The sequence below is a fragment of the Lupinus angustifolius genome, chromosome LG07 (genome assembly GCF_001865875.1).
Source record: "Lupinus angustifolius cultivar Tanjil chromosome LG07, LupAngTanjil_v1.0, whole genome shotgun sequence".
Lineage (NCBI taxonomy): Eukaryota > Viridiplantae > Streptophyta > Magnoliopsida > Fabales > Fabaceae > Lupinus > Lupinus angustifolius.
In genome coordinates, this window is record NC_032015.1 from 12,555,043 (window position 1) to 12,566,577 (window position 11,535).

An 11,535-nucleotide genomic window follows, 5' to 3' on the forward strand; every position below is an offset into this window, starting at 1 on the left:
AATGATAAATAATTAGTATGTGATTGATATGGATGCTTTTTCTACATCCACTACCACCACCAATGATGTTGTTGTATCACCTACTTCCAGAACACGGTATATCTCCATTTCATTTCTTATTTATTTAATCTATATTTAAGCATTAACTAATCAACAACTCACATTATAAAAAGTGGTGGCATTACCATTATTATTATTTATGGTTGACTGATTTAAGGAGAGGGAAATAAAAAATATAAACATTAATTCCTTATATATCAATTATCAACCATCATTATTCCAACTTATTTCCAGATGTCCTGATTTGGGTGGAAGTTGAACATACCAATTTGTGAAACGTGTTGAAGTTTAAAAAATTATATGAAATTTGGATAATAAAGTTCAAATTATAGTAACAACATATATCACTAATATCACTATTCTCGAGGATAAACATTAAACAAATAATCAAGAATATTACCAATATATAAAATATTTTATTATATATTACTAATATTCTATAATAACATATTATAGTATAAACATGAATAATAGTATAAACATAGGAAACAACTTGAAGAATATGCATCAATAATATCAAATTGAAATATCAAGAATATCACTAATAAGTATGCAAGTAATAAACATGAAATATCAAGAATATCACTAATTGTGATTTAAATGTGTGTTACAGAATATTTATTATCTAACAAATATATATTCAAGAACAAAAAATAATAAAGTTCAAATTATAGTAACAACATATATCACTAATATCACTATTCTCGTGGATAAACATTAAACAAATAATCGAGAATATAACCAAAATTATATTATATATTACTAATATTCTGTAATAACATATTATAGTATAAACATGAATAATAGTATAAACATAGGAAACAACTTGAAGAAAATGCATCAATAATATCAAATTGAAATATCAAGAATATCACTAATAAGTATGTAAGTAATAAACATGAAATATCAAGAATATCACTAATTGTGATTTAAATGTGTTACAGAATATTTATGCTCTAACAAATATATATTCAAGAACAAAAAATAATAAAGTTCAAATTATAGTAACAACATATATCACTAATATCACTATTCTCGTGGATAAACATTAAACACATAATCGAGAATATCACCAATATATAAAATATTATATTATATATTACTAATATTCTCTAACAACATATGATAGTATAAACATGAATAATAGTATAAATATAGGAAACAACTTGAAGAATATGCATCAATAGTATCAAACTGAAAGTTCAAGAATATCAGTAATAAATATGTAAGTAATAAACATGAAATATCAAGAATATCACTAATAAGCATGTAAGTTGATGTTTGTTTATATCATAAAGATGGAATTTTTAATACAAAAAATATAAAAAAAGACATAAAAAAAGCCAAAAATGATAAATGCATGTAATAAACATGTATTCAAAATCACATTCAAAACACAAATGCATGTAAAAGTAACAACCGGATCTGGAGAAATCATAAATATAAAATTTTTAACACAAAAAATCATAAAGATTAAATTTTTTACACAAAATAATAAAGATGAATTTTTTTAACACAAAATATGAAAGAGACATCCACAAAAGCTAAAGAGGATAAATGTGAAAGTAAACCGGATCTGAAAAAGCAGACCATGTCATAATAGTTCGGATCTGGAAAATATGTTTCTAACAGGAGAAGAAATAAACAAATATGGAACGAAGAATACAAAAGAAGAAGAATACAAAAGAAGTGCGGATCTGGTACTTACGTTAACTGTTGGGTTTGAGATATAGAAGTATAAGAAGAAGAAGAAAGAAATATGTTTCAAACAAAAGAGAAGAGAAATAAATATGAAACAGTGCATTTGGGAAGAGAAAAGATAAAATACATTTAATAAAAGTGATGATGGCTTCTTGGAATTGTAAAATTTCCTTAATGATGATAGTTGGGAAGTGAAAAAGCAGAAGGATTGAGAAGTAAAAAGGCAAGGACTTTTAAAAGGTTTACCATTGGTGATAGATTCAAAGTGCGTACATTATAACATTGAATAATAATGTGTGTCAGATAAAAAAGATGGATTGACTTCTGGTATTTGAAATTTTTTGACTTCTGGTTTTTGATTTTTTTTAAGTGAAAAAATAGTGTTTGACAATTTTGTCCTCTAAAAATCCAAGTGTCAAAGAAGTAAGATGTCCAATATTGTAATAATGCTAGCCCAATACATTCTTATATAGATAGTAGAAAAATATAATCAGAAGATAGATAGTAGATTGCTTCATCTATCTTTCATTTTCAATTATTATTAATATTTAAAAAGTCAATTTAGAATGACGAAAATGTCCTTATAAAATCCAAGTGTCAAACATATGAGAATCTATTTTGGTAATTATGCTAGCATATTGTAGTTTAATATAAAAATATAATAAAAAAATAGATAGTAGATTCCATCATCTACCTTTCATTTTTAATTATTAGTAATTTTTAAATAAAAATAATATACATAAATGATAAGTGATACACAGATTGTATATAAATTTTAATCTTTACACTTTCAGTGCTAGCTATTTTTCATAGTTTGAGAATAATTCCATAATGTTTTTCAGAGGTGTCTTTTCACATTGTAGAAGAAAAACTTGGAAAATCATTTTTAACTAAAAGTTTTTGAAGTGTACAACAGCACATGAAACCAAACCCAGTAACAAATAAAGCAATAGAATTTCTCCTTCAGCTAAAATCAATAAATACATCATCCAAACTTTCTAAATGATAGGATTTTATTTAACTGAACCAGAGAGATGTTGATAGTACATAGTAGTTCATTAATACTAAACTTGAAAGGCTAAGCAAATTCATACATTAACTAAAAAATATGAATATTTCATAGATTTTCATATAAAAAAACAGATGGGTGAACTGAATAGAAAGCTAAAATATCTTATTTTCATAGTGAATTATTTTTCAGCCACTTCTTCACTTGTAAACTTGAATGCAAGAGAGGAAATTATGGAACACGGCATTCTTGTATGTTCCAAATTTCCTTGGCGTACTGAGCAATTGTTCTGTCACTACTGAACTTTCCACTCCCAGCAGTGCTTAAAATAGACATTTTTAGCCATCTTTTCCTATCACTGCAAGCAAAACATACAAATGATATCATATACAATGTAAAAATAAAAAATGCAAAAAGCTACAAATTAGTTTTATTATTATGATAAAAGCATTGTGATGTCGTTCGATCTATGTAGCCGATCTATGAAAGTTTATAGGCAGGGCTAAGTTAGTAGGGATGAATGAGGTGATCAAGCACCAACAGTTAGAGTAAGCCCTTCTGAATGCTTGTTCTATGTTTAGGAATGAATTTTTGAAATATTGTTGGCAATTTTGCTTAAACTGTTATAAATTTACTATGTTAGTTTGAAGATTTTATTTCTATAACAAACAGGTAGAGTACACTTTATATAAGCCATAAATCATGTAATTTGTACAACAAATCCATACAACTTTCCCAACAATTCATTTTTAATTACGCATATAAAAAGGGCGGCTCAAGATTCCCACCTAGTATGGTCTAGGGAGAATAGATATATCCAGTCTTACTCTCACAAACGAAGATATTGTTTTCAGGATTTGAACCCATGACCTTCAGCCATAAGAAAAACAACCTTACAGTTGTGCCAAGGCTCACCCTCTTACGCATAGTACACAATGCATTATAAAATTGAAACTTGTGAGAATGATTGTTCAAATCATAGTTACATAATTATCTCATCTACCCTACGTATCGCATACTGAATTCTCCATACTGCCATGTATCAGAGCCATAATAAAGAAAGTCTCGTAAAATTAATGTAAAAAGTAACTAACCACATACACAAGTGAACCACATACTAATATCATACTGCATATCATGTAACTATGGTTCAAATGACATAAAAGAGAGAAATTGAGTCTTACCGATATGCTTCATCAACTCTTTCCTGGGCATCCATGTAGCTTGGGAAGTCATAACCAACAAGAAAGTAATCACCGCGACCATAACCAGAATCTCCTTCCAAAGACTCAAGCAATGGGTTATAGTCATAGCTTCCAAACACTCCACTCCGAATAAACTTCTTTGCCTCTTCAAATCGAGGATCAGGTTTGAACTACATAAATCATACAAAGTGGCAACATTAACATAACCATTTTTAATGAAAATTTGAAGTTTCAAAGTTCTCATAATTTAGAATGAATGTAACTACATACCAGTCCATTCTCTCTTTCCTTCCTCAGCCGAGGGACATCTTCAGCAGTTGCACCAAAGAGGAAAAAGTTGTCCTCACCAACCTCCTCCCGGATTTCGACATTAGCTCCATCTAAAGTACCTATTATGAGGCACCCATTCAAAGCAAATTTCATGTTGCTTGTGCCACTTGCTTCCATGCCTGCAGTGCTAATATGCTGGGATAGCTCGCTCCCCGGAATCAGCACCTCAGCCACAGAGACATTGTAATTTGGGATAAACACGACCTGAAAAAAGTTTGAACAATTAAGAACATACCATAAATATAATATGAAACTTCCATAAGATCAGCACTTATCCTTACTTCATAGTATTAAGCTAATGTTTCAATCCATGTATGTGCGCATGATAAATCAAGTATGCAAGCAGAAATAAAATTAGAAATCCGGGTGTAGTTCCGGAACCCTTTTACCAAATAACTTACCAGATTGCAGAAAACTAATGACAAAATACTAAACCATGGATTATACATCAGTTATATTACTAGAAATAAATGGCCACATACAAAAAAGATACAACAAACATTTATTTCAATCAATTGTGAAAACATATATACATTTCTGCTCAAGCACTTGGACAGAAAGAGGATCTTAACTAATGGCAAATTATCTCACTGCAAAATGAAGGAATCATAAATTGATAGGATATATATTATCACATTAAATTTCTTTTACTATTGGAATACAACCAGTTTTGATGGTCTGCTATAGAACAATTAGCAATCAACTTTCGTTCCCTCCAATTATAAGAACATTGGTATGATGATTTATGAACAAAGCATTTAGCATCCTAAATTTTTCGACTTTCAAAAACAAAAGAAGGCACTAACTAATGTCATCTGGAAGGTCATACAAAATTAAGATACCTTCAGGTAGCTATTGACCTCAGGATCACTGTTGACAACGGCACCAACATCATTGACCAGCTTTACTATTCTAATAGCATTCGTATATGTTGCGAACGCCTTTCCTCCAATCATCACAGTGCGTGGAGTTGTATTTTTCCGTTCTTCAGGGCTCATCTCCTATTACAGTTTAGTTACAAGGAATATCTTCAGTACAGAGAATATCTGTATAACACTGAAATTATTACGAAAATACAGTGACAGTATCTTCTATATGTAAGTTGATGAATCATGAAATACAATACCAGACAACATTAATGTTGAATTAGCATGATACCTAAGACCACATTAAGGATAGTTATTAAATACTTAAAGCATCATTATTAATGTATACCAAAAAAAGATAGCATTGTTAAAATAGCTTTTGAGGTGCAAGGATGCAGACAGAGATAATCATGACTCATTATGAACAACAGGTTAAAAGTGTTGACCAAAAATATCAACAAATTAGTTAGAACAATAGGCATTCACAACTTTACGATATCAAACAGTGGGCTGTTTCTCACACCTTTAGTTTCTTGTATCTATAAATAACACCAAGAATATTTAGTAGCTGCCTCTTGTATTCGTGGATACGCTTGACCTGAATGTCAAAAAGACTATCAGGGTCAATGCTCTCCCCAGTCACCTGAAGAACATACTGTGCCAAGCGTTGTTTATTAGCCTTCTTTGCAGACAGCCATTCAGCTTGCAGATCTTCATTGTCAGCAAACTACAGGGGGGAAACACCCGGAATTGAAAGTGAGAATGCTGCTATAACTGGAACCAGTTAGCAGCACAGAAGAAGCATTCAACTACTCACCTGTCGAAGACCTGTCAGTAAGTCAAGATTGGTTACCCATTGATCAGTTTTTAACCACTTGGTGATTATACTGCTTAGCTCGGGACTGCAAAAGCGAAGCCATCTTCGAGGTGTAATGCCATTGGTTTTGTTTTGGAACTTAGTTGGCCATATTGAAACATAATTTGCAAATAATTCTGACTTCAATATGTCACTGTGTAACTGGGCAACACCATTCACCTACAAAGAGATAGGTACCAAGAGGTAAATAAATTTCAAATGAAATCAATTGTAATAACACAGTTACAAAAAATAGAAAGATAACACAGGATAAATGAATAATGAGTCATATTTGAACAGATCGTTTTCTATAAAAAATAACTTTCAAATAGAATACTGTGGTATTTATTTAACTGGCAAACATTACTTACAGGAAACAAAATACCTTCACAAGATTAGTATACACACAGCTAAGTAAATGTTAGAGTAACACATTAACAAGACTCACCAAAGTTTTAGTTTAACTATACTCAAATACTACTAGTGGAATACTAGGTGGGCTTGGATAAGCAAGTGATATGTGTAATGCAGTATTAATTTAGAAGAAGCTCTTGACTACTAAGATTTCTTGAAGAAAATAGTATAACATTCAGGAGATGTACTTGATAGGGTAACACAGTTGTTTTAAAACATTCAGTTTAATATTTTCCCAAACCAATATTTGAACACTTGGTGATTTAGGAGAAATAAGAGGAATGATAACTAGAATATTATAAGATCAATGCAAATTTTCTGACGACTTCAAATATGTGCACCACTTACCGCATGAGAAGTAACCACACACAAATTTGCCATCCGAACCACTGGCTTCTGAGGATTATTATCCAATATGGATATGGAGGAAAGCTCACTCTCAAGGTCCAATCGGGTTGTTTTTATCAGCACAGTGAACTGCAAACATATTATGATTTCAACATTGAAATATATCATTACAGCATCCTTTATGCATAGGTCTATCGGCCTATCATATATGATACTTGTATCGGTATTAGTGCTTCATTACACTTTTCATGGAGTATATTACAGAGAAACAATGAAGGTAGCAACTTACTCTCCTGTCTATTTCTTCTATGATTTCCATATGGCGAGGAAGCAGCTTCCACATTACAGCCTGCGACCATTTTTCCAGCGCTTCAGGGAGGACAGTATGATTAGTGTATGCAATTGTCCTGGTTTAAATATATCGTCACGTTTTAGCATCGAGGAACACGGTAAAAGCATAAATAGGTCATGGAGGAAAGAAAATTGAAAATACCCATTCCATACAACAAATTCTACAATTTACAGACCTGGTTGTCACATCCCATGCTTCATCCCATCCAAGCCCTTCATCATCCATAAGTAATCGCATCAACTCAGGTATTGCAAGGGTAGGGTGAGTATCATTCAATTGTACAGCAACCTTTGTCGGGAACTCGGACCAGTTCCATGGTCCTTGTCTCCTCTCCTTAAATCGGGAAATTATGTCCTGTAATTGGTCCAAGATGGGAGTCAACGACAGAAAGAACAGCGTGTCAAACAAAAGAACTAATTTTTTTCTGGAAAACAAGTACAGAGTTAACTATGGTCCTAACTGATTATATGTTAAAAATATCCATGCCGTTGAAGGTGATCAATACTTAAGACAATGTCAGACCAGCATAATATCATCATTTCCTTTCCACCACTGTCAAAGTTGTAACTCTGAATTATAAAGAACACTTAAAAAGGAAATTTTCAGGCAGGTTTAACTTACTTGGAGTGATGCACTGCAGAGAAAGAACTGCTGCTTCAGCCGTAAAAGTTTTCCGTCTTCTGTGGCATCTCCAGGATATAAAACCGCACAAATCTACAAACAGAGATTTTAATACAAAACTGATACACAATTTATGCTTCATTACAGGGGGAAGGGGGAGGATAAGATCTTATAATCGCAAAGACCAGCTTATCTACGTATTTTATTATTATTATTATTATAACTGTAACATTCACAGGTAGAAGGTCAACTATGAATTTAACCACCTTTCAATCATGAGAATAACCCATTTATTCTTGAAGAATAATGAAAGTTCACCAATACCAACCTGTTGAGCTCGTGAGTGAAGCACTGAAGCAGATTCATGTTGTCCATCATTGAATAAAAATAAATCAAAATCCTCAGCACGTGCTTTTGCTTCCCAGAGGCGAAGACTGATGGTGTTCTTGGTTTGGTATCCTGGAATTGGCACATCATAAGCCAGTGCTTGAACAACCTCTCCTCCTACCCATTTTCGGCTAACATACATACGAAACTGTAAGTACTTATTGTCATTGTATCTGAATAGAGTAAAGCTTTCTTTTACACGTGAAGTGAAATTCAAAGGTAAAAGACAATGGCTTTCACTATCTTGGATAATAATCATGTATAAAAGCAACCTAAAACTGATTTGTAAAGTAACTCAGCATATATACGCTTACCTTCCATCAGGATTAACCTCAACGCGACCGAAGAATCTGATGGGGTACAAAATGTCATGCCTCACAACTTCCCAGGGACTAAACTTCTGTTTGGTTTTCATTTAAGCTTATGCATCAGTATCTCAATAAATGTGATATACTTCATAGGTTTAAAATAAAGGAGATAAATCAAACCTCAAGCCAGTCCTCTGCAAATTCTTTCTGCCCTTCCTTGGTGATTTTTTGCTTAAATAGCCCATGTCTATACCTCAAACCATACCCCCAAGCAGGCAAATTTAATGTTGCCATAGAATCCAAAAAGCAAGATGCAAGTCTACCGAGACCACCATTTCCTAGTGCAGCATCCTTCTCCTGCAAAGGTTCATGTGTAGTCATTATCAATAGTAAAAATTGAAGGGTCTAACCAACAACATTTTTATACTAGATGCCAAAATTAATAATTGATAATAGATATGAAGCTAGGAAGCAATGCATGCTTTTCGGGGTTGAGTTCATGACAATTGGTCCAAGGCAATTAAAGCAGTGAGAAACGAAGGACATTTGGCTAATGCAATGTATTTTGGATGAATTCTCTAACAGTTTATTTATCAATTAGACAATTTGATAATTGTAACAAAGCGTAAGATAATTCATTTCTTATATTAGATTGTTACCTATGATTTATTTTTTTAAATTTATAGCACAAATGTTTGCTTCCGACTTGCAAAATTTCACATTTTTTGACATGTTTCCTCCAATAAAAAGCACAAACATATCATTTTCCTCCACAAATCATGTTTTCTTTTTTCATTTTCTTTTTCTTTCTATTCTTTGATCAGTAAAAGCTTGGTGTTAGATATGTAAGATCATTCATGTATCACCACCTAATCGTTTATGGTTTTACTTGACTTGGTCTTGGTATGATATAAACGTCTCTATATATGACTACACAATCAAGAGTCAAGCCTTGCCACCCATTCTTCACAACAACAATAAGAACAATCAAAGTGGGTTGGCTACATGGATCAAACACCTTCACTGTGTTTTGTCATAAACTATATCTTGAGAAATGCCGTTTAGTTCGAAACCTTTTTAATGATTTGCCCTATAATTATTCTTGATCTCCTTCTACGTCTAACTATTGAGTTATCCTTCTAATGATCTTCTCTATCTCTACTTTCTCACTATTGCGTTCATTCATGATCCTACCTTGTCATGCTTGTCACTCATTCAGCACAACATTCTCACTGTGCAATACCGAGCTTATGCTTTTGTTGGCTTTCTACTACAATTCAATAGCATTTTAGCACAAGGTAGCATGGGCCTGTGGGCTTTCAAGAGAGTTGGTCCTACACATTTGGTTTGCAATTAAAATATTCAACCTGGATTGAGACAGTTTCTCGACAAAAGGCTCTAGTGAAAAATTAATCCAGGTTTTAAAGTTTGAACTACCTGCTCTGTTATTTCTTCAAGTTCAAGTCCAAATTTGCGCAAAGCATCAGCATATGCATCTTGGATATTTAGATTTCCAATAGCATTGGTCAAAGCTCGACCTTGAAGGAACTCCATTGATAAGTAGTAAGTTTGCTTTGGATCAACTTTATGAAAATGAAGGTATGTTTCATTCCATTGCTGCAAAGGTTATCATCAATGTATAATAACAGCATTAGTCATATCCAAACAAATGATAACCCACTACTTAAATCCGTAGTGAGGAAAGAACAAACATTTACCAAATTTGGACAACTTGTTCTCATTTAATTTATGTGGCGTAATTTAAATACCCTTCACTTAATTAACTTTTAACAATTTCAAAGACACGATTCACAACTCGCCTCTTGATTACAAATATCAACCAACATTGACTAATGTGCCTGAATTTCAGTATAAGTCAAGCTACTGAATTGAGCTTCCATCACCTGGAAAGGTATAAAAAGATTCACAACTTCTCCTTCACACACACATGCGCGCACACAGACATGTGCGCACGACGCACATACGCATGCGCGCACACACGCAACACACACACATTCATATACTATAGCACTTGAATTGGAGGTATTGCCAATTTGTTGTTCTAGAACCTTTCTATCATGAAGAAAAGCTTAATTCAATGGAATTTGACTCACAATTGCTATTAAGATACACATCACACACATCAACAATCATCATTATAAAAATATAGCTAAACTTCAATCATGAAATGTAAAAACATAGCCCATAGGAAGATCATAAACATTTCAGATCACAAGAAGTATAACTCATACCTGAATGAGACGATCACGAACACTCTCAGCAGTGGCATAGTAAGCTTGTTCCAGCTCAAACTTGAAAGGAGAAAAATGAGGGCTGAATTGAGCATGGTAACTGATATTGGATGCAATCTCATCAGGTTTTTCAGCCAACGGATCAGCCACCACAGGAACTTTGGCTAAAACTGCAGCAGAAACACCACCTTTCACCTCTACTTTACCACCCATTTCCTATCACACAAAAAAAATCAATTTTTCCACCAACCAATTAACCAAATTGTCACAAAAATTGAAACTTTCAATGAAAATAAAGCACCCCAAGTGAGAGAATGATACCACTTGCTACTTCCAGCAATGCTATGAATAAAGATAAAGAATTGAGGAAATGGGCAAGTGGGAAAGGGAGAGATTAATAAGGTGAAAGAAAATCTGGGTGTGGAGATATTTTAAGGAATGGTGCTATTGGCTTGGCCACAAAAGAGAATCAAGAGATATGATTCTAAAAATGATACTTCAAGTGAGAGACAATAAAGAGGAAAGGCTAGAAAAAGATGGTTTTGGAGTGATTGTGAAGAGAGAAAGAAGAAAATATCAGAGATGGTGAGATTTTTCTTCTCTCATTTTGAAGTTGACATTTACAAAAGGATGAAATAGCTTGCACAGTGATTAAAATAGGTATGAAATGACGGTGTAAGAATATTATAATAGTATCATTGCATCATCCACATTATTCATGATTTACTATGTACAAATTTATATAGAGAATACATAAATATTAAATTCATATTAAATAATTATCGACTCTTTAATACAATAATATTAACTTTTTATAAAAGAAGGA

At 32.6% G+C, this 11,535-nt stretch overlaps 1 protein-coding gene across 1 annotated transcript; it reads right to left on the reverse strand.

The window, feature by feature from the left end:
* On the reverse strand, positions 2,747-11,324 carry LOC109352378 (alpha-glucan phosphorylase, H isozyme). Its single transcript, XM_019594348.1, has 16 exons — positions 11,031-11,324; positions 10,710-10,925; positions 9,895-10,074; positions 8,638-8,814; positions 8,464-8,549; positions 8,091-8,280; positions 7,763-7,855; positions 7,317-7,495; positions 7,079-7,196; positions 6,790-6,918; positions 5,989-6,207; positions 5,695-5,898; positions 5,148-5,306; positions 4,246-4,509; positions 3,955-4,145; positions 2,747-3,128 (listed from the first exon to the last, which is right to left on the reverse strand). The coding sequence occupies exons 2-16, from the start codon at positions 10,920-10,922 to the stop codon at positions 3,002-3,004; spliced, it is 2,529 nt and encodes an 842-aa protein (XP_019449893.1). The 5' UTR covers positions 10,923-10,925; positions 11,031-11,324; the 3' UTR covers positions 2,747-3,001.

Excerpts from the sequence above, each read along its gene's own strand:
- LOC109352378 (XM_019594348.1), bottom strand. The coding sequence starts at position 10,922 with ATGGGTGGTAAAGTAGAGGTGAAAGGTGGTGTTTCTGCTGCAGTTTTA. Across the intron at positions 6,919-7,078 it reads TAGAAGAAATAGACAGGAGA|TTCACTGTGCTGATAAAAAC; the intron begins GTAAGTTGCTAC and ends ATATGTTTGCAG. Across the intron at positions 4,146-4,245 it reads AGGAAAGAGAGAATGGACTG|TTCAAACCTGATCCTCGATT; the intron begins GTATGTAGTTAC and ends TGATTTATGTAG.